At 35.9% G+C, this 22247-nt stretch overlaps 1 protein-coding gene across 6 annotated transcripts in view; it reads left to right on the forward strand.

The window, feature by feature from the left end:
• Gpd2 (glycerol-3-phosphate dehydrogenase 2) overlaps nt 1-22247 on the forward strand; it is a 126269-nt gene that overhangs the window by 98246 nt on the left and 5776 nt on the right. For all 6 annotated transcript variants that reach the window (XM_013363264.4, XM_040294321.2, XM_005315786.5 and 3 more), the window contains 8 exons: nt 2261-2454; nt 14556-14690; nt 14933-15108; nt 15656-15787; nt 16664-16822; nt 21246-21358; nt 21437-21515; nt 21707-21805. In XM_013363264.4, the coding sequence (XP_013218718.1) occupies nt 2261-2454; nt 14556-14690; nt 14933-15108; nt 15656-15787; nt 16664-16822; nt 21246-21358; nt 21437-21515; nt 21707-21805 (1087 nt within the window). The remainder of the gene's footprint in view (nt 1-2260; nt 2455-14555; nt 14691-14932; nt 15109-15655; nt 15788-16663; nt 16823-21245; nt 21359-21436; nt 21516-21706; nt 21806-22247) is intronic.

The following is a 22247-nucleotide window of genomic DNA, read 5'->3' on the forward strand; positions in this document are numbered from 1 at the left end:
ATTTCTTCTCACTCTTAAATTTTCTTTCTTTTTTTTTATTAGATGCTCAAAACATTACAATGATCTTGACATCATACATTTGATTCAAATGGGATATGAATTCTTATTTTTCCACGTGTACAGATTGCAGTATCACATTGGTTTTACAGCCACGTGTATATATACAGCCATACTAGTGTCTATTGTATTCTGCTACCCTTTCTATCCCCCCTCCCCTCCTCTCCCCTCCCATCACCTCTCTCTACCCACTGTACTATGACATTTTTCTCTCTCTCTCTTTTTCCCCCTCACATCATCTTATATGTAATTTTGCATAACAATGAGGGTCTCCTTCCATCTTCCATGCAATTCCTCCTCTCTCTCCCATTCCCATGCATCTCTCAACCCTATTTAATGGTAATCTTCTTCTCATGCTCTTCCTCCTTGCTCTGTTTTGAGTCAACCCCCTTATATCAAAGAGGACATTCGGCATTTGCTCCTTAGGGATTGGCTAGCTTCACTCAGCATAATCTGTTCTAATGCCATCCATTTCCCTGCAAATGCCATGATTTTGTTATTTTTTTTAGTGCTGAGTAATATTCCATTGTGTATAAATTCCACATTTTTTTTTTTTATCCATTCATCTATTGAAGGGCATCTGGGTTGGTTCCACAGTTCTGTATCCATTCTCTACTGTGCCTCTTAGGATAAGCTCTTGGTAGTGATGCAAAGACAGAGGAGATATGACAGGTTTTTATGGGCTTGAGGGTTCCTTGCCTGAAAGATTAGTATTCTTTGTAGTTATTTAAATAAAGGAGATACATTTAGCTATGCTGACTGTAGATATTTGTTTCTTTCATTCTTTCTTTCTTCATGCCCCCCCCCAGAGGCACTCTACCACTGAGCTATATCCCTAGCCTTTTTTATTTTGGGACAGGAACTTGCTAAGTTGCTGAGGCTGACCTTGAACTTGTGTTTTTCCTGTCTCAGCCTCCTGAGTATGTGACAGTGTACCTGGCAACTTCATTTATGTACTAAAAATGTTTTTTATTTGTTTTTAAACAGTTGTTAGCATCTCATTATTAAACATTTGAAACAATCTTTTAAAACAATTTTTAAAGAAATTATAAAAATAAAGAATTGACTATATTGCCTTTTAAATTTGTGTGTGTGAGGGATTTCTTGATATTGGCTCAAATCAAGTAAAATTGTTTCCTTTTTTAAGAAATCGCATTACTATAAGCTAAAAATGTTAAAAAAATACTTTAACACTGGTTTTACATAAGAATTCGGTCAAATTGAACCAGGTATCTGAATTGAACCAGTGTTCTGTTTGAATATGGTGCTTTAAAACCTTAACAACTTCTCCATATTTCTTTGAATGGCTAATGCATGCATTAAAACAACAGTTTGTAGTGATAAATTCAATGGGTTTTGTTAATATTTATTTACAGTTGCCCAGTCTTTCAAATATGTTCTATAATTGGTTTTTAGATAATTCAGAATATTTTAGTGAAAAATTTTCTTTAATATTTGGGAAGATTTTCTACAATCTGTCTGAAGAGGCAGGCCTGGACCCTGATTTAATAGCATAACAGTGTTTTCTATTTAAAAGATTTTCATTGCTAAGGTGTTCCTCTCCCTTTGACCTATCCTAGGACATTTTTAGTTATTAGTAGAAAGCTGAGCTCTTTTCTTCTGTGAGCACTTCTTGAGATTTCTGTAACCTTGAAATAAGGTAAGAAATCTTATATTTGGTGAAGTGGCACAAGTTCATCTAGGCACAAAGGAGTGAAGAACTTGATGATTACATTTTAGTTTCTAGAAACTTAGATTCTTCACTTTCTTATGTTCTTCTGAGACCTTCTACTGAAAGATGTGCCAAATGTCAAATGTCCCAGTAAAATACTTTTCACAGACTCGAAAAAAGGTTGAAGAGCTATTCTTAATTGACCATAATAAAAGAAATTATAGGCATTTATCCCACTGACATTATCTGATGTGAATGATCCATGGAGTATAAAAACCAAAACAATTGGAAGTTAATTAACCTTGCATTGTTGAGGTGGGGAGCGCTGTTCTGCTGCAGAAGAGGATTATTACATTTGCTTGGTACTCTTTTGTTACTCATATATTATTTTTTTCCTTCTAGGAATTTCTGGAGTAGGGCAGTACAAGTAATAGTTCGTGTTTTGTTGGCTTATTTGAACATTAGTAAGTGAAATCATTTTTATAGAAGACAGAGTAATATAAAGCTTCTGCTAATTTCTTTTTACCTTAGCCCAGAGAGCATGGGACTTCTTGACCCAGCCACCAGTGATGGGCGAGTTATTTTCTTCTTACCCTGGCAAAAGATGACTATTGCTGGCACTACTGATACGCCAACTGATATCACACAGCACCCTATACCTTCAGAAGAAGATATCAACTTCATTTTGAATGAAGTGCGTAACTACCTGAGTTGTGATGTTGAAGGTATGTGTTTCTTTAAGTTTGACCTCTCTTTGATAGCTCTGAAAGCTTTCCAGCTCTCACTGGAATTGCCTTGTCTCCAGACTGACTCATCTTCACCCCTGGCCTATTATAACCCAACTTGCTGCCTACTTCTTCTACAAGATTTATGAGGACCAAATTGTCACATAATAAAAAACAATTGCCTTTTCTTCTCTGCTTTCTGCATTCACTAAAAACTCATGCAGTTCATTTCTGAAACATTCTAATAGCAAGAAGGGAGTGCTCCACTCTAGTTTAAATGCGCATACATTTCCAGAACAGTCCAGCAGTGTTTGAATCACTGTTTAGTTCTATAGCTTGGGAAGTCTGATTTTAGAAATAGGATATCCATAGGAAATAATTAAGCAAAGAAATGAAAAGGTACAAGTACATGTTCTAATAAGCTTTATGGTTTGTATTTTAGTTTATTTTGTGTTAACTATAATAAAATAGCTGAGACTATGCCGCAGTCTGGCTGGGCAAATTAACGGGGTGGGGGTGGGGGGGTGACAGGCAACTTGTGAAGGTTGATACGGTGGGAGCCGCTTTATTGTAGGACAGTAGAGGTATATATACATTACTGAATACACAGCTTGACTCAATTTAGCATCATCCAGTTACAGCAATCAGTCATTAAGGAATCCTCATCATCTTAATAATTATACACAGCTTAACTTAATTAACATCATTGGATACAGCAGTCAGTCATTAAGGAATCTTCATCATCTTAATGGCTCACTGGCATTACTTCTCAAACCACTCCTTCTGCCAAAGTGTCAGGCACCATCTTGACTTGTCTGTGGCCCTCAACAAGACTGGATGCTTTCATTAAGAAAAAAAAAAAAAAGATTTATTTAGCTCACAGTTTTGGAAGCATAAAGTCCAAGATGGGGCCACCCCATTGGTTTGGCCTCTGGTGACTATCTCCTGACTATGTCACCACAAGATAGATAGAATCTCATAGTAGAGTACAGATGACAAAGCAGGAGAAGGGACAGAAAAAGGGAGAATAGGAGAGGAAGCAAGAAAATAGGGAGGATCCAGTCTTGCTCTTTTATGACAACTTTCTCTTGGGAGCTCTCCTGGATTGGTAGCCTAATCCACTCTATGATACTGACATTAAATTCTTTCATAAGGGTGGTCATAATGCTGCCATCTTCCACTGGGCCAAATGTGGTCATAATGCAGCCATCTTCCATTGGGCCCACCTCTTAGAGTTCCCACCATCTTCCAATACTGTTACAGTGGGGACCAAGCTTCCAGCATGAACTTTTGGAGAACAAACCATATTAAAATCAGAGGAATCTGTTACTGTGTGGAAAGTACAGCCAAGTCAAAGTTTACATCTTTCCAGTTCTTACCTGGGTATTTAACTTGGTTGTCAAAGCTTTTAGTCCAATGATTTTGTATAATGTCTATTATTTTTCCAGGGTAATTTCAAAAATTCCCGAACATTATCCTTCTGTATTTCCAGTCTCAGTTACTAGGCTCACCATTTACCCTTCGAATCCACATGTCTTGTTTCAGTTCAGTCATATTCAGGGGTGTCCTCTATGGTAACTCTTCATCTTAGCAAAATATTCACACTTCAGAAACCACCCCCTGCTAGGCACAGCAGCCCATGCCTGGCTAACTTTTAGTGAGGCCCTATGCAACATAGAACCTGTCTCAAAATAGAAAGCAGGGTTGTGGTGCTGGAAATGTAGCTCAGTGGTAAAGTGCCCCTGGGCTTAATCCCAAGTACCAAAAAAAGAAAAAACAAGAACAACAACCAAAAAAAAAACCCAAAACACCTCTCTCTTATCATGGGTCATAGTGCTGCTATATCACAACATGATTATTGCAATAGTCCAAGATGTATTCTCACTTGTAGCTGCTTCAGGATAAGGATCCCCTTTTTTTTTTAAACTACAAAGCTTTATTATCTCACTGACATGTTACTCATGATAGTTTTAAATTTAAAAAGTCAGTTATAGATGCTTCTGGGATTTTGATATTGGTAACAGTTTAAAAAATTTCCTATATTAAAGCAGATGGTTTAACATTTTGGAAAAATAGTCCATGTATTTATATTAGCTATTTTATAATGCTGGCTTTATTGAAGGACATGTGGCCACCATTTTAGTATGGATGCAACTCATTGGCATCTGTAAATCCTTTCTCCCTGAAGGATTGTGTGTGTGTGTGTGTGTGTGTGTGTGTGTTTTCTCATATTTACAAACAAAACAAACAGCTTTGAAACACGGTTCAGGTTGCTCTCTTACTTTAATCAATTAATCCATACTGTATAACTTAGTTGCTTCTACTCGAAAATAACGGATATAATTTCACTCTGAATAGAGTCTCTTTAGATATTTGCAATAATAATATAAATATATTGAAATCTACATGGATAATGTTTTTTGATATGAGGTCTCATTATGTTAACCAGGCTGAACTTGAACTTGCCATCCACTTTCCTCAGCCTCCTTAGTAACTGGGATGACAGGTGTGTGCATCATGCCCTGCATGCATGGCTAATGTTTATACTTTCTCTCTCTCTCTCTCTCTCTCTCTCTCTCTTATTTGAGAAGTAGTTATACCTTGTTTCACATGCATATTTAATATTCAAGCCACTTTTCAATTTTATATTGATACTTTATATTTACTTTGAAAGTTTAGGAGGAGCTTCAACATTTGGGTACAGTTGTATCTGATTCAGTGCATTTATTATTGACAAGTAATTTTACTTTATTGTATATTAAGCTGTGTATAATTGTTGTTTAAAGTAGGTTTCTATCTGGATCTTAAGATCAGTAAGTTTAGATTGTTAGAGAAAATATAAATTAATATTAACTCAGTTAATATTAATTAATCAAGAAAATATAAGATTAATTCCCAAATCTTAAAGTTCAAGTGCAGTAAGGATGTGCAACCTAACTACTTACACAACTGAGAAGCTGGATATCCTGGATGCAGTGGGATCCTGGAGGCCACTGTGCCCATGTGTGGTGGGCATCTCCACTGGAAGAGTGAGCCTCAGGCTCTAACGGGGACTGAAGGATTTTGAATCTGTCCATAGACTTGGATTACCTGGTTAGTTCATAGACTGCTCTTCAATTAACATATCTTTTGGTAGTCAGGGAATGGGTGAAACTAACAAAGAATTATTGTTAATTCTGATATTTGATAAAGAGGTTAAAATTATTACTTAAAAATTACATATCAGATGTTTTTCCTGGCAGCCTGGGACATCTTGAGAGTCAGAGTCTTCCGGGTAGCATATATCCAGGGTGAAAGCAGAGGTAACAGCTCTGTCACAGATGTCACTTGTTTCCCTGTGTGTACCTCCTATCACATCTTCACTATATATAAACCTATGCTTTAAAAAATATAATTGACAGTGGTTCTATGCTTTTTTTAAAAAATTAATTGACAGTGATTCTTTGTAGCCTTTTTTTCCTTATTCTAGTTCACGGATGGCCTCATATTTGAGGAATTCCACTTTATCTTGATAAAAAGTGTCACCTAGCTGACTTATGTCCATGTCTTAAGATGACACATTTGTATATTTTCACCAGGAATCTCAGTGAAACCTGCAATTCTCATCTATACTAATGAGATGTGAGAAAGACACACAGCTTCAGGCACCATTCAGTCATTTGATTACATGCAGTTTCTACACATATTTTAATATTTGCATTTGTATGTTTTATTTTTAAGACTATGCTATTATTCAGTGTGTTTTATGCAAGACACTCTGCTAAGCAAATATATTGCCTATATTATTCCTTTGTTCCTTATTAACAACCTTATGGTGTATATTTTGCAAGTCCCACAATGGTTAAAGAAACTGAGGTCCAGAGACATTGTTTTCTTTGTATAGCTAGTTTTAGAGCCTCAACATGAGCATAAGTCTCTTGCTAATATGCTCTTCTAAATACTGCATAGTATTCTGATTAGTAGTTCTGAATTTCATGATGAGTAGATTAAGTCTGTGAATTCATTTGATGGAAACTACTGGACTCCTAGAATGATAGGGACCTTTGTTCTCTATGGCCTTATTTGGGTTTGAATGTTAAACTAGAGAGGTTTTATATCTTATAACTATTCCCTTGGGCCAAGCAGTCTTCTCCAAAGATTTAAAAATCAGAAGTTTGGTTTAGGTCCTGACTTTGAAATGGTTTGCATTCACCAGGTTTGAAATAATCATTCTAAAAGGATTTATTAAATGGATAAGTAAAATTCTGACAACAGTTTCTGAGCCTCCCCAAATGGCTATATCCTTAAGAGAAAAAAAAAAAAAGTGTCAAATCTTAACACTCCATGCTGTTCACAGCAGCTGCCACACTTCTGCAAAATGCGACAGAACAATTCTGCAAAGCGTTTTGCCTGTTGGGAATAAGACCATGTCTTCTTTTACAATTTAGAAAGCCTTCCATTCACAGGCTGAATTTTCTAGATTACTTGTTTGTTCTTTTCTGAAACGGGTAATTGATAGTTCTGCAGTTCGTATTGAGTTAGGAAGAAAAATGATCTTTTGAAAAATGTATCATTAAGTCTGCTGTGTAGAGGTTAATCAGAAGGATGCAGTGGTGAGACTAAGCTATGACTTAACTGGATTGAGAGAGACAGAAGATTTGCCGAGTGCTTTATCCATGTAGTTTTTCTGGAGTGCTTTTCTAGGCAGCATCTCTACTTGTACACAGGTTTTCACATGTGCAATTAGTAGTGTTTATAGATTGACTGTTATTCAATTAACAACTGAGCTGGCCATATCAACTCACTGCAGGCCTGCCTTTCCTCTGCCAGAGATTGTACCAGGGTTATCAACTTACACAGGCTTGGATGTCTTCCAGCTGTTTAATTATAGTGTCACACGCTTTGCTTTTTCTAGTTTCATTAGTTTATAAATGTAATATGGTATCTTATTTCTGTGATTAACACTTCATTTCAGCAGGTTAAACATGCTGGTAGAGAAGTATTGATCTCTGACACTATTTCCCCTGTGTTCGCTTAGATATTTTCACATGGCTCTTATTGATTTTTTTTGGAAGTGGCAAACATGAGAAAGAACACCCCAAAATGTATGCCTAAATAACTAATGTGAAACAAAACCACACATTTAGCTCTTAATTGTCACTTCCTGTGGGCTTCATTTTCTACTAATTTTAAAACAAACACTTGTCCTGCCAAGTATATAAGTAGAAATTTTAATTATAGTTTAAAACAATCATATCATCCTTAGGTTTTTTTTTTATCCAGCTGTGAAAAATATTTGTTGAACTTTCCTATTTCTATTTTACTCTTCATATTATGCTATAGTAAAAACTGAATGAGTTATCACTAATTAATAAGAATTATTCTTAAACTTCACAGGAGAAGGGCTGTTTGACTTTCTCACCGCCTTTTGAAAATATTGCCAAATACTATTTTACACATTGAAGGTACTTCCTTCTCCCCCCATATTGGAAAATTTGCACCTAAAAAATCACTTAATGCCATCTGGGTAAGCTAATCAGTCTTTAATGTTGGTTTATTCTTCAAACTTATTTAAGAATAGTTTTATTTCCTTTCATTTTGTTTGCTGTATAGCATTTTTATTTTGAAAGGGAATACCCAAATGTTTAAACACATAGTATTAGAAACCTTATATAAAACCTATTGGCTCACAATCACAAGTTTTCTTGCTTTTGATTTTGTAATATAAGCTATTATGATCTGACATAAAAAGTTCAGGGACTGCTTTAATATTGCACATGAAATGTATTGATAACTCTACATGATCTTTTATTTGTTGCAATATTTGGGATATTGAGAAATGTTAGAATTGACATTGCTGAAGACTTTCAACCTGGCAAGAAATAAAAGAGAAGAGATAAATAAGAGAAAATCTTGTTTAGCTATATTGGCAGTATGAAAACCAATAAAATCAAGATAAATCTTTGAGCTCTGAAGCATGAAATTTTCTTCATGTTTCACCATGGAGAGTTAAAGAAGACCATGTTTTCTACCTATTTTTGGGTACACCTATGTGGTACACCTGTGTGGAAGGACGAGTTCCTAGACTAGGGATATAGCTCAGTTGGTAGAGTGCTTACCTTGCATGCACAAGGCCCTGGGTTCAAATAGAACCAGTTTCTAGATGGGTTTCTAATACTATGTGTTTAAACATTTGGATAAGAATTTGGGGGGTTGCAATACTTTAATTAAGTAGAGATATCTTAGTTCTTTGCATTCATGAGATTAGTAAGAGAGGAGAATAGCTTGATATAGAACATAGATGACAGTAAAGTGGAGGTGAAGAATCCTTTCCCAGCAGATTTTATTCTCTTGAGGAAAGCTAGTGCTTTTAGATTTCAGTGAAGGGATGCTCCACTAGAGATGTGGGCCAGGTGGCCATAGTGTAAGTAACTAGCTTGGTAATCTATCTACCAGGATCAGTCTGAGGTCTATTGCATGATGGGGTTTTTCCTAGAGCTGCCCTGGGAAATACGCTAGCAATGAGCTAATTGTGGCTCTTTTAATTTACATTAGTTAAAATTAAACGAAATTTGATATTTAGTTCCTCTGTCATGTGAATCACATATCAAGGGCTTCATAGCCACATACCTCTAATCACTAGTGAATTGGGCAGTGAAATTTCAATATGGAACATATTAGAACATCCCGACGGTTCTGAAAAGTCTGTGGAACTGTGTCCTTCATAATCTAGAGATATTTAAATATACTGGAGAGAAGGAAATGCTCAGTTGAATGCGGTTACTGAATTAGTGGAGGGGTTTAGTTGTTAAATGAGACAAAAAAATTAAGTAACTTATAAAAGAACTCCAGATGTAAGAATATTTCAGAGGAGATTAGTATATCTAAGTGATTCATCTATATCTAAAATGCATGACCCTTATTTTTCTTTATTCTACCACTTCCAAGTAGGTTTCCCCCATAGTTACAACATGGTTGCAACAGCTCCAGGAAGAATTAAAAGATACAGTAATGATTCTTTCCCTGTCTACTGCTTTTGAATCTCTTTCTTGAGTAAACTTTATTTTGTTTGAACACTGTATAGGGCTTCCACTATGGATAAAGAGGCTGCAAAGAGAGAAATCTGTTAGTTTGGATAGTTGCTATTTTTATTTAAGGGATTAGAATTAGTGTTTCACATTTTTATCTGGGCTATGCCCCATGACCTTAAATAATAGCTATGGCCCTAACCAGTCATTACTGAATAGGAGTGGTGGGGAGGTACAAATTTGAATGTCAGCAGCAAATAGCATTTTGAATAATCCATATGAATTGTTAAATCTCAAGATTGGGAAGGAACTGATATATAACCTGATCTCTAACTATCTACTGGTCTAATAATATACAACAGTAGACCATAAAAACTGATTAATATTTTAAATAAAATTTTATTATCCTTAAAATGCGTCTTTTTGAGTAAAGGTAATCTCAACACTCATCTGGTATGATTCTCAGACTAGAGAACTGAATGCTATGATCTCAAGCAAAATGTAGTTTTTAACACATTTGTGAACTCTTTCTAGTAGTGGTTGGTTTGTTTTCTTTGGGGGTCAACTTCAGGAATAAGGATTTAAAATGGAATTGGGGCTGGAGTTGTGGCTCAGTGGTAGAGTGCTTGCCTAGTATGTGTGAGGCACTGGGTTCGATTCTTAGCACCACATATAAGTAAATTAATTAAATAAAGGTCCATCGACTGCCGCAGTCCGGCTGCGGCAGAATAGCCGGGGGTGACGAACAATTTGTGCGAGTTGATACCGCTGGAGTGGAAGCCGTTTATTGTAGGACAACAGAGCTATTTATACATTTTGCACAGCTTATCTTAATTAGCATAAACTAGATACATCAGTCAACCAATAAGGAATCTCCACACTTAATGGCTCGCTTTTGTTACTTCTCAAACCATTCCCTCTGGCATTTTGCCAGGCACCATCCAGACTTGTTTACGAACTCTAACATTCCCCTGGCAAAATACCACGTGTTATTTTGACTTGTCTACAGACCTTAACAATCGACAACTAAAAAAAAATTTTAAAAAAGCATATGCAATCTAAAAAATTAAAAAAATAAGTAAATAAAATGGAATCAGTATATTTAATGTTTTATTTCTTGTTCCTTTATGAATGAAAAATGTGAATATAGTGTTCTTTCAGATAATACAAATATGTAAATATGTCTGTCTGCCTGTTAAAATAGAAAAGATAAAGCAATTTACTACAGATTATTTGCATAAGCTTCAAATTTATTCTGGAAGGTCTTAATTTTCCATCAAATAATCTAAAAATTAGTCAGAGGAATTCAAGAGTTGAAACCAAATTCCTGATCAGTGTGGCTACCTCAGGAATTTCACAGACATTGAGGGGACTGTGTGGTGACCACAATGACGTTGTAAGTGGGTTAGCTAAGTTTTATGTTTGACTCAGAAGGGGATGTGAACTCTAATGGAAAATAGTAGTAATTTCCTACTTAGTTTTTTTTTTTTGTAAAGATTTTAAAATACTTTGCACTATTTGTGTTGAGGTTTTTTAAGACTTATAGAGGTGCATAAAGCAGGAATTAACTCCTAGTCCATAGAAGCCATTAGAATTAAAGCTCTTGTAGAGAATGCATGGGCATGCTTTATGGTCCCCAGTTAACAAGACTGGGAAGCCTAACCAGTTGATTCTGTCCTTTCTTCCCTTGTTTCAGTTTCAGTGTTGGCTGTGGGATTGATTAAACATTCCTGAAGTGGTGTGTGGGCACCTTGTCCTTCAGCTGACAGTCATTTTAAGGGTATAGCCCTAAAATAACTACATTAAAATATGCTGGATTTACTTTGGTTTTCTTTACTAGTTTGTTTTACTATTTTTATTGGATGCTCAGATGAGGAGATTATCTGTCATTCAGTGTAACTTGTTTCTAGAGCCTTTCTGTAGAAAGGTACATTTAGTTTTAGGACTATCCCAATCATTTCAAGGAATCTTTGTGCCTCTTTAAACAGAGTCTAGAGGATATAAACCTAACTGCTTTTTAGGTTGTGCTGTGTATAGAAACTAAGAATGTTTACTGTGCAAGGGTGCATGGCCAAGGGGGAAGAAGGACTTCCAATCCAGCCACCCTCTGCTCACAAGTCTATGCTCCCTGCAAGGCATTTATTAATTTGAACTAAGACATGACCATGATGTAGGCTTGTAGAGGTCCTGATACTTAGGTAAACTTTGTTGTTTTTATTTTTTTAACTATCTCATACTTGAAATTGAATTGCATCAACTTATCCTTTGTCTTCAGTTTTAAATTGTGGTTAAATCTATAGAACATAATATTTACCATTTTAGCCATTTTTAGGATATGGTTCTCTAGCATTAAGGGCATCCACATTGCTGTACAGCTATCACCATCATCCATTTCTAGATTTTTTTTCATCTTCCTAACCTGAAATTCTGTACCCTTCAAACACTAATGCCCCATTACCCTGCTCCACTTCCTGGTTCAAAAAAAGAAGCCACTATTCTTTTTTTTTTTTTTTGAAATAAAAAAAATTAACATGATAGTATATTTTGAAATATTATACATACATAAAATAAGTTTAACTTGCCACCATTCTACCTGCTGCTTCTGTGAGTTCAAGCACTCTGAAGTACTTTGTATAAGTGGGATTTTGCAATATTTGTCCTGTTATAATTGGCTTATTTATTGAGCATCATATCTTCAAGGTTCATCCATTTTGCTGCATGTGGTTGAATTGTTTTCCTTTTTAAGGATGAATAATATTCCATTGTGTATACCACATTTTATCTAGCTGTTGATGGACCCTTGGTTTGCTTCTACCTTTTGGCTTTTGTGAATAGTGCTATTGAACATCGGTGTGCAGAAGTATAATTGCTAGATCATGTGGTAATTTTAAAAGTTTTATTTTTGGGGGGAATCGACATACATTTTTTGTAGCAGCTATGATATTTTACTCTTCACCAGCAGTGTACAGGTTTTCCAATTTCTCCCTATCCTCACCAATAATTATTTTTTATTTTTTGTTTCTTTGCTTGTGTTTGATAATCATTCTAATGAGTGTGAAATGGTATATGATTTTTATTTGCATTTTCCTAATGATTAGTAATGTTGAGTATCTTTTCATATGCTTGTTGAACATTGGTATATCTTCTTTGGAGAAATGTCAACTCCAATTTTTTCACCTTTTCTTAGTTTAGATTCTTATGAGTTTCAGGACTTCCTTATATATTCTTTATATTAGATTATTATCAGATATATAATTTGCAAATATTTTCTAATTATGTGGGGTGCCTTCTCATTCTGTTAATAATACCTTTGATACACCAAAGTTTTTAATTTTGACAAAGATTTTTAATATATATATATGTGTGTGTGTGTGTGTGTGTGTGTGTGTGTGTGTGTGTGTGTGTTATCAATGGACCTTTTTTTTTTTTAAAAAAAAATTGTTTATATGGGGTATTGAGAATTGAACCCAGTGCCTCACACATGACAGGCAAGCACTGTACCACTGAGCCACAACCCCAGCCCTTGACAAAGTCTTTTTATATATTTTTTTTCTTTTGTTGTCTGTACTTTTGATGTCATATCCAAGAAAGCAGCATTTCTTGCTAAATCCACTGTCATGAAATATTATCATATGTTTCTTTTAAGAGTTTTATAGTTTTGCTCTTATGTTTAGGTCTTGATCCATTTTGAGTTAATTTTTGTACATGGTATAAAGTTGAGTTTGATGTCACCTATTTGCATATAAAGATGCAGTTTTCACAGTGTTTTAAAGTCTTGAGTTTCAAGAGTATTTACAGTTGGTATTTTATCAATATGGATAATGGCCAGGAGTTTGGAGAAGGAGTTCCAAGACACACAGATAAAGCAAAGTTGTACTTAAATGTCCATTATCCAGAAATGGATTAACTGACTCACCATAGTAAGTGCAGTAGGAAGGACAAGGCAAATGTTTACTTTTCTGTAGTCTACATCATTAAGCAGTTTTTGGGTTGGTGCATGTAGAGTCGCATCCTTGCTGCAGAAGGAAAAAGAGCTGAGCAATCCTTGAAGATAATCTAGATGTAGAAGGGTAGATTCTGAAAACCCTGCCTTTGGGTCTTGCCCCTGTCCTGCTGGTAGACCAGACCACAGTTGATCTATTCTCCTCAGCCATTTTTAAGTTAGAAATGCTTGCTATTCAGTGGCTGTCTAATTTGAATCTAATGTCCCTCAATTCTTGGTATCATACATTGTAGTTGCAGAGGTACTAGGGGTGATTTTATGACATGTTGATTGCTGAAAGATTACGTATGTGGTAACGCAAGTACTCTGTCTATACTGGGCGAAGCCCATATAGCTATTTCTGTATCAGTTATAAAGAAAACAGGATGAATAAAATAAGGGTAGAGTTTTGAAATTTGTCAGCAATTGAGAGACAGTACAGTTGAGTGGGTACGAATATGGACTTTAAAAATCAGAAAGATCTAGGTTCTGATGTTTGCCTTACTCACATTGGTTGCCATATTTGGTTGGCTAAACTTTGCAATCTACCCAGTGCTGTGGGGCTTTGTGAGATTAATAAGATGAGATGTTTATTTCAGGTATTTTTCCGAGTGCTGGGCCTGCTGTAAATTTTCAGTGAGTGGTATTGATGAGAGAAGAAAATATCCTGTTATATGCCTGTTTGTTTAATTTAATAAGCATCTTTGTCTTCTCTAAGAAGAGACATCAAGATGTATTGTAGGAAATTTAACAATTCATAAGTCTCTTGAATTTTTTTTGTTTGTTTCTCCTTTCTTTTACCCCTTTAACTGCTCTAGGTTGCCCTAGATAGAGGGTTCCTAATAGGTTTGTTGTTGTTATTGTTATTTACCTTTTTGGTTTTATTTGGTTTTGGTTTTAAGTTAAATTATCCTAGTAACAAAATAATTAATTCTTTCTGAGTTTTTATAGCACTGGTCCAATATTATAATTCCTACATTTAAGGGCTTTTTTTCCTCCCTTTTAAAGTGCACCCCCATATGTGCCATTTGCTGAACATTTTTCTGCTTGTTAATTACTTCATACTTTAGTAGAAATGTTTTTGAGTAACCCACAATATCAATCCCTACCAGTGAGAAGAGGGGATGTCCTGGCAGCATGGAGCGGTATCCGCCCCCTGGTGACAGATCCCAAGTCCGAAGACACCCAGTCTATCTCCCGTAATCACGTTGTGGACATCAGTGAGAGTGGCCTTATCACCATAGCAGGTAAGGGACATTGCTTTGTTATTTGGATATGATTTAAATAAAAGCTTGACTTAAATTGTTCCACGAAATTATCTTTTAGCTCTAATGAACAAGTGTTTTCTACTTATGATTAGTCTTTACACATAGCTTTGCCACATATGTTCTAAACAACTGGTATATTTTGTTATTAATATGTTGATAAATTGTTAATAAGAAAAATAAAGGTGGAAACTCTCACAAATTTGTTATGAACTTCTTTGTAGGTGGAAAGTGGACAACATATCGATCCATGGCAGAAGATACTGTGAATGCTGCTATCAAGATCCACAATTTGAAAGCAGGACCAAGTAGAACAGTTGGACTTTTCCTTCAAGGAGGGAAAGATTGGAGTCCCACACTCTACATTAGGCTTGTCCAGGATTATGGACTTGAAAGTGAGGTGAGTATGCATTGCCACGTTTTTTATCTTTTACCTCACCTCCTAGTATTGCCAGTAACATAATCTGCAGCTATGATGTGGCCTCTATGCTTTACAGTTTTCCTTTCCCTGGATATGATTCTCTCTGTACTGCAAAAGTAATCTAAGAAAAAAAGATGGCTCCACTTTCCAACAGTTGCCTAGAAAACAATGTACATTTTAGCTTCTGTTTTGAAATCTGGAGTTCATTTGGTTTATTCCTAGCATAGAGAGCCTCCCAAATTCTTTCATCCAAAGCTGTTCTTCAGAAGTGATATCAGGAGCAGAATGAAGTTGAAGCTTCATCCGTCATCGATACAGTGATGCATGAGTAGCTCAGTTAGTGCTGGCCTAAGCATTAGAAGCTCAAGTGGTTTCCTCCCACAAAACCAAAACCTAATACTCTCTGAGAACTATTAGTTACAGGCTGTAAGAAAACTGACAAGATGAGCATGTACTTCTTTTTTTCTTTGTATCTGAAAGTTATCAATAGTCAAAGTGCCTGCCTAATGTAGTTTTATTTCTCTAGGTGGCACAGCATCTTGCTGCCACCTACGGTGACAAGGCTTTTGAGGTGGCCAAAATGGCAAGTGTGACTGGAAAAAGGTGGCCTATTGTTGGAGTGCGACTTGTATCAGAATTTCCATATATTGAAGCAGAGGTATGTAAATTGTCATGTGGCTTTTCTTTTCTACCAGAGGGTGCCATTCATCTATTCATTCTTTATTATCTTTAAAAATCATATGCAGTTATTTTAATGTTGATGTTTCAGCTAAAACCTGGAGTAAAGTCTGTCTGCTCAGTTCAGATTCTTTCATTAAGAAAATGTAAATTCTGAAGTGATGTTGATAGTGGCTTTAATATAAAATGTGGATTTCTTTTTTGCTTGATGAAGCTATCTCAAGTCTGGTCCCTTTTGTGAATTTGTAGCTCTTCAAGATTGTACCACTCCTGTCTTGCCAGATGACATGCTGGCTTTGACATTTTCTCAAAGATTTAAGTCTAGTTTCTCATCATGTTTTCAAGTTTTATGAAAGCAGAGACCATGCTTTATTTTTATTCCTAATTCACTGCCTTGAGACACTGGTGTCCAGTAAGCATGCACTTGATTGAATTCAAGGCTTCTGCCATCTGGTTAGTCTAAGACAGAAAACTTTGCAGCCTAGAGAGACGAGACCATAACTTTCCTAATGCTCATCCTTTGCCTATTCAGCTATGTAAATTAACTTCCCCATAATGTATAGGCAAAGAGAAGTAAGTGATTACTGTGGTTGGTTAATGAGAAGTGATGCAATTTGCATGTTTATGCCAGGTTCTGTTCACAATGAAGGCATTAACTCTTGTCCAATTTATCCCATTTTCCAAACCTCCTTTGGCAGCCAGATGGAGGACTTGTGTCGAATCACCATTAGTCTCATGATTCCTGGAGAAACCAGAGTGTAGGGAAAAGGGTTACCTTTCAAAGCACAATTTTTTTTTTAAGTGAAACTTTACTCTTTATAAAGAAATGCCTAACTATACTTTTTCCTGGATGCAGGTAAAATATGGGATTAAGGAGTATGCCTGCACGGCGGTGGATATGATTTCACGGCGCACTCGCCTGGCCTTTCTCAATGTCCAGGCCGCAGAGGAAGCCCTACCCAGGATTGTTGAACTGATGGGTCGAGAACTGAACTGGGATGACCATAAGAAAAAGGTATTCTACCAACATTGAAAACTTCTATTCCCCTTAAAAACCTTTAACAGCTTAATCTGTTTGGAGAGGATAGCATCATTTTTTATGGTGATCTTAAATTTCCAGCCAATTTCTATATGTGAATATATGGAAAATGGAAAGATAGTCTAAAACCAAATTTTGTTATTTATGAAAAATATAGAGAATGCCCTTGACTTTATGCTCATATTTTCTGGAAAGGAAAGATATGAAGATTGTGGAATAGAACCTTTTCTAGTTTTCATTGAAACTACTCTCAGGATGTATTCAGTGAAATTCCTGCTCCTGCTAATTTTCCTGTGGTTAGAAATAGCAGTTTCACTGCCTGATGACTAAGTGCTTATCATTTGTGTCATTTGAGAGTTTGTGTTTACATCCACATTCTAAAAAGCTAGTGATGCTCAGATTCATGTTTTTATATACACATGTATGTGTGCATGTGTATGGATGTGTGTAAGTGGGCTTGCTATAATAAAAAGAAGATCTTTATGTTTTTAAATTAATCCACACTTTTGTGATATGCCCAGGCATATCAGAAATTACCTTCTGTACTCACTGGCCTCAGTTTCCTGCCCCTTGTCTCACTTGAATCCATTTCCTTTAGGCTTTGTCCTCACCACTTTGCTATATCAACCCTGGCCAAGTTCAGCAGTATCTTCCACATTGCTGAACATACTTATCCACTCTTGGTCCTCATTTGACTTCACCAATTAAAAGCATTTGACAGTTTATTTTGCCCTCCTTCTTGAATGATTTTCTTACATTCTGGGAGGCCAGTTCTCTTGGCTCACCTTCTGCCTTCTCCACATCCTCCTTCCACAGATCTCTCCATATCATGAATAGCCCTTCTACCTTCAGTTGCTTAGTCTTTAATCTTAATATCATACTCTGTGTATTCTCTCGCACTCTCTAAATCCATCAGCAAACATTATTATCATATTTTTTATCTTCAAATAGTGGTTCAGTTTCACCCTTTCTTAACACATTCGACTGCTGTCACCCTGATTCAAGTCCTGGCATCTCTCAGATGAATTATTGTTGTTTCTTCCCTCCCCCAAACTGGTCTCTCTGCTTTAATAACTTTGGTGATTCTATTAAAACAAAATCCATGTCATTGGATATGTCAGTTTGAAATTTAGAGGGAGAGCAGGATTGAAGATATAAATTTAAATTAGTTTTTAAGCCATTGGATAGGACCATGGAGGGAGTTAGTGTAGTTAGATGATGAAAGTGGCCCAAAGACTGAGCCCTGGAGCATTCTAAAGTTGAGGGGTTGGACAGACAAGGAAAAATCCAGTAGAAGGAGAGAAAGTAATAGCTAGTGAATCTGAGGGTGTGTGAAAAAACCAAAAAGGAGTTGTGACCCAGAGGATAACTTAATCTGTTTGGGATTCTATAACAGAAGTACCATAGATTAGTATTAGTCAGGCACTAGTCGTTTTCGGGGTCTGGTAGGGCCCAATTCCAGGCTCAGAGACAGACACTTTCCTGCTATATTCTCAAATGGATGTAATTAGCACCTATGTCATATGCTGAGTGTGCAAGTAAAGATAGGGTATGTGTCCTGTCCTTTAAGTGTAGATTGTCAAACATGGTTACAAATCAGAGTCCCCTGGGAAATGTGGGAGGGGGGGGCAGATTTCAAGGTTTGCCATCAGACCATCAAACTCAAAGTTTTCATGGGTGAGAACATGGCCCAATATTTTTTAAAAAATCCTTATAATGGGGCTGGGGATGTGGCTCACCTGGCATGCGTGCGGCCTGGGTTCGATCCTCAGCACCATACACAGACAAAGATGTTCTGTCTGCCAAATACTAAAAAAATAAATATTAAATTTCTCTCTCTCACTCTTTCTTAAAAAAAAATCCTTATAGTAATTTTAATGTAATGTGCTGTAGTGTTCGGATGACAGAAGTCACTAGTGAAACAACGCCTCAGTCCTGATCATGCTGCTCTGCGGGCAAACCTTGTAACCCCATGTTATGGTTGAGGAAACAGGCTCACAGAGCAAATCCTGTCAGAGTTCACACAAGCAGCAATAAGCTGTGGAAATGGGACTGAAACCTGGTACTCTGATCCCATCCTAAGCTTTCCCTACTATGCCCCGTTACCTCTGCTTTAGCCAAATTGGTGTACACCTCTTCCAGTTTTGTGTGTTGTTTGAACAGCTAAGGCTCTATAAAGAGTCAAAACAAGAATGAAACTTACTCTTGTGCTGCTTACTTTTGTGAAACTTACTCTTATGTGTTCTTATAAAACTTACGGCTGTAATGATTTAAATATGCAAGAACATATTTAGTTCTAGGAATTCAGGTGGTAGGATGTAGGAAGGAGGAGGAAAATTCTGTAAACTGGTTGTCTTTGGCCTTCCTGGGGAACTACATTTAACTTCATTTCAAATTGTATGAGCCAAATCATATGCCTAGAAATGCTCTTCTTTCCCCCCTAAGAAAGTAACAAAAATAAAAGACCTAAAGATATAATTTAGTATCTGAGACATAGGAGTATTCATGAGAATTCTGCATAGTCTAGAGAGAACAAAGGAGGAAAAAAACAGAAAAAAGAAAAGGTTAGAAAGTTGGACTTCCGAGAAAAGGTTAAAAGCATTGGGATTATTTAACCTGCACAAGTGAAAGAGGAACAAGGTGATAAATAACTCTCTGTAGATGAATTGTGGTTGTTTTTACCATTCAATACTTAATGAGTGACTTGTATGCTGAACATTGTACCAAATATTTTAGGGGAATAATAAATAGCTCGTAGTTTCAAGTATCTTGAAATCTAATGAGGTGGGTACAACACATATATATGTCAAAATATGTGTGATATTTTCAACATTTAGAGAAATATTTAGATTTACTGTTGCTCAAGACCAAAATCCAACCTACTAGGAAGAGCTGACTAGGGGGGAAGGCCTTCTCTGGTGAGTTAGGGATTGATAGAGGAGTCAGCAGGGACATTTAGATAAAGCAACATTGCCAAATTGTGACCATGGGATATAAATGAATAAATATGAAAAGATGACTGCAAGAACAAAAGAATTTTGGAAATTCTGAGTTAAATAAATAATGGAAAGTGTTTCATTTAATTTAGATCATTGGAATTTTTACAATGCTTATGTGGAGTGTCAATTTCCAAAAGAGAATTTATTTGTGGTCAGATCCAACTCTCACTTTTTGAGTGGGATGAGCAGGAAGGGGGTTAGTATTGCTTAGGACATATTTTGGGAAATGTTTTCCAGTAGGATTTGGTAAGAGTTTATACCATTCAGACAGGAGATGCATTTTTTCATTGAGAAACTTTAAAGTGAAGATTGCTTAAGTAAATTAGTCTTAAAAAAAAAAAAAAAAAAACCTTTTCAAAGTTGATTCCAAAGAGGAGAAAAAGGTTCACTGAGTGAAGAAGTGAAATGTCTCTGGACCAAGCCAGCTGATTAACACCAAATTTAAACACTAAATTACTACTACAGTAAGGCTGCCTGGGCACTGGCAGCCTTACTATAATAGTAGTAGTTGTTCAGATCTTCACTTTTAATTGTTTGTTTTTTACCAAATTATATGAAGACAAGTGCAATGAAAGGGTGGATACCATGAAGGAAAAAAGAATTTAAGAAAAGGTTGTTGTTGGAGAGGAAGCATTAGTGATGGTATTTCCACAGTAATGCAGTATCAGTTAAGACTGGGGACATTGAAACAGTATAACTACTGAGGATAGCATTTCTTCTTGAGTCTGAAACTATCAGAATGAAGGCCATATCATTTTGACATATCTAATCTCAGGATATCTGCCTGGGCACTGGCAGCCTTACTATAGTAGTAGTAGTAGTAGTAGTAGTAGTAGTAGTAGTAGTAGTAGTAGTAGTAGTTCAGATCTTCACTTTTAATTTTTTTTTTTTAACCAAATTACACAATTCTGGTCCAGTAGCATTTGCTGGTCAATACTATGCAAGAATTCTCTTAAATTAAAAAAAGAAAAAGCAGAGAAAAAAGCAAATTGCATGTAGCAATATGAATCATTATACTATGTGAGAGCAGCCAAACACAGAAGGCTATGTTCTATATGAAATTCCAGAAAAGACAACGTCTGATGACCATAAGCAAATCAGGAGATGCCTAGGGCCCGAGGTCTGGGGAAGGAATCAATTGCAAATGAACATGAGGAAATTTTACAGGACAGTAGAAATGTTCTGTATCTTGATTCTGTTAGAGTGTATGTCAAATTGCATATCTAAAAGGTATGTTTTATTGAATATGAATTATATTTCAATAGAAATGGAAGAAAGAAAAGAAGTATACAGTCAGGTAAGTGAGGATCAACTTCCTATCTGAAGACTGAACGAGGAAAGGATAAAAAAATCAATAATTCTTTCTGTAACTCTTTGAACATTGTGTGTCTCTTTTTTAGGAAGAACTTGAAACAGCCAAGAAGTTCCTATATTATGAAATGGGCTATAAATCCCGATCTGAACAGTTAACAGATCGCTCTGAAATTAGCCTATTGCCTTCAGACATTGACAGGTACTTCTAATAAGCTTCTATCTTTTTATTCTTTTCCTGTGTAAGTATATTTTACCATTATCCCATGTTGTGTTCCAGGTACAAGAAGAGATTTCATAAGTTTGATGCAGACCAAAAAGGCTTTATTACCACTGTTGATGTACAGCGTGTATTAGAGGTAACTTTTTGTTACTATTCAATATCAGTCTTAGATAGCAGAAGAATTAAAGATGATATTAGACAATTTTTTCTCATCTAGTGTTTTCTACAAGTAATATTTTTATTTTTATTTTGAAAGCTTGCCAGATTAGAAAGAGGATATGAATAATTTTTAATTAAGCTTCATTCTGTGCTTTTCTTTTTCCTTAGAGTATCAATGTGCAAATGGATGAAAATACACTACATGAGATTCTGAATGAAGTAGATTTAAACAAAAACGGACAGGTTGAACTCAATGAATTTTTACAGGTGAGTTGTGATGATAGGAAACAGATGTATTTGCTTTTATCTTCTGGCTGTCGTTATCTTAAATGGATGTTGAAGAATGAATTCTTAAATCCACACATTTGTCACTTCATTCTGAGAAGGAAGAAAGCTTGAAGCCAACAAAGGTTGATATGTTTGCCCACAGATGAGTCTCTTCTTGGAGCACATTTTTTTTTCTTTTCATAAGAAACCTTCTGTTACACTGGACAGTTTAGGTGAAATCTAAGTTAATTATGGCTTAGAGGATTGAATAAGAAGCTTGCGTTTTAGAGAAGTGTGGTATGCAATGTCATTGCTGGACCATGTTCTACCTTTGTCAAGAGAGGCAGCAAAATATTTCTAATGTGGAAAGAATTTTTTTAATAGAAGAAGTTTAAAAATGATAGCTATATTTACTTAAGAACCATATTCACTTGGGAATGTG

This window comes from Ictidomys tridecemlineatus, chromosome 7 (genome assembly GCF_052094955.1).
Source record: "Ictidomys tridecemlineatus isolate mIctTri1 chromosome 7, mIctTri1.hap1, whole genome shotgun sequence".
Taxonomy (NCBI): Eukaryota; Metazoa; Chordata; class Mammalia; order Rodentia; family Sciuridae; genus Ictidomys; species Ictidomys tridecemlineatus.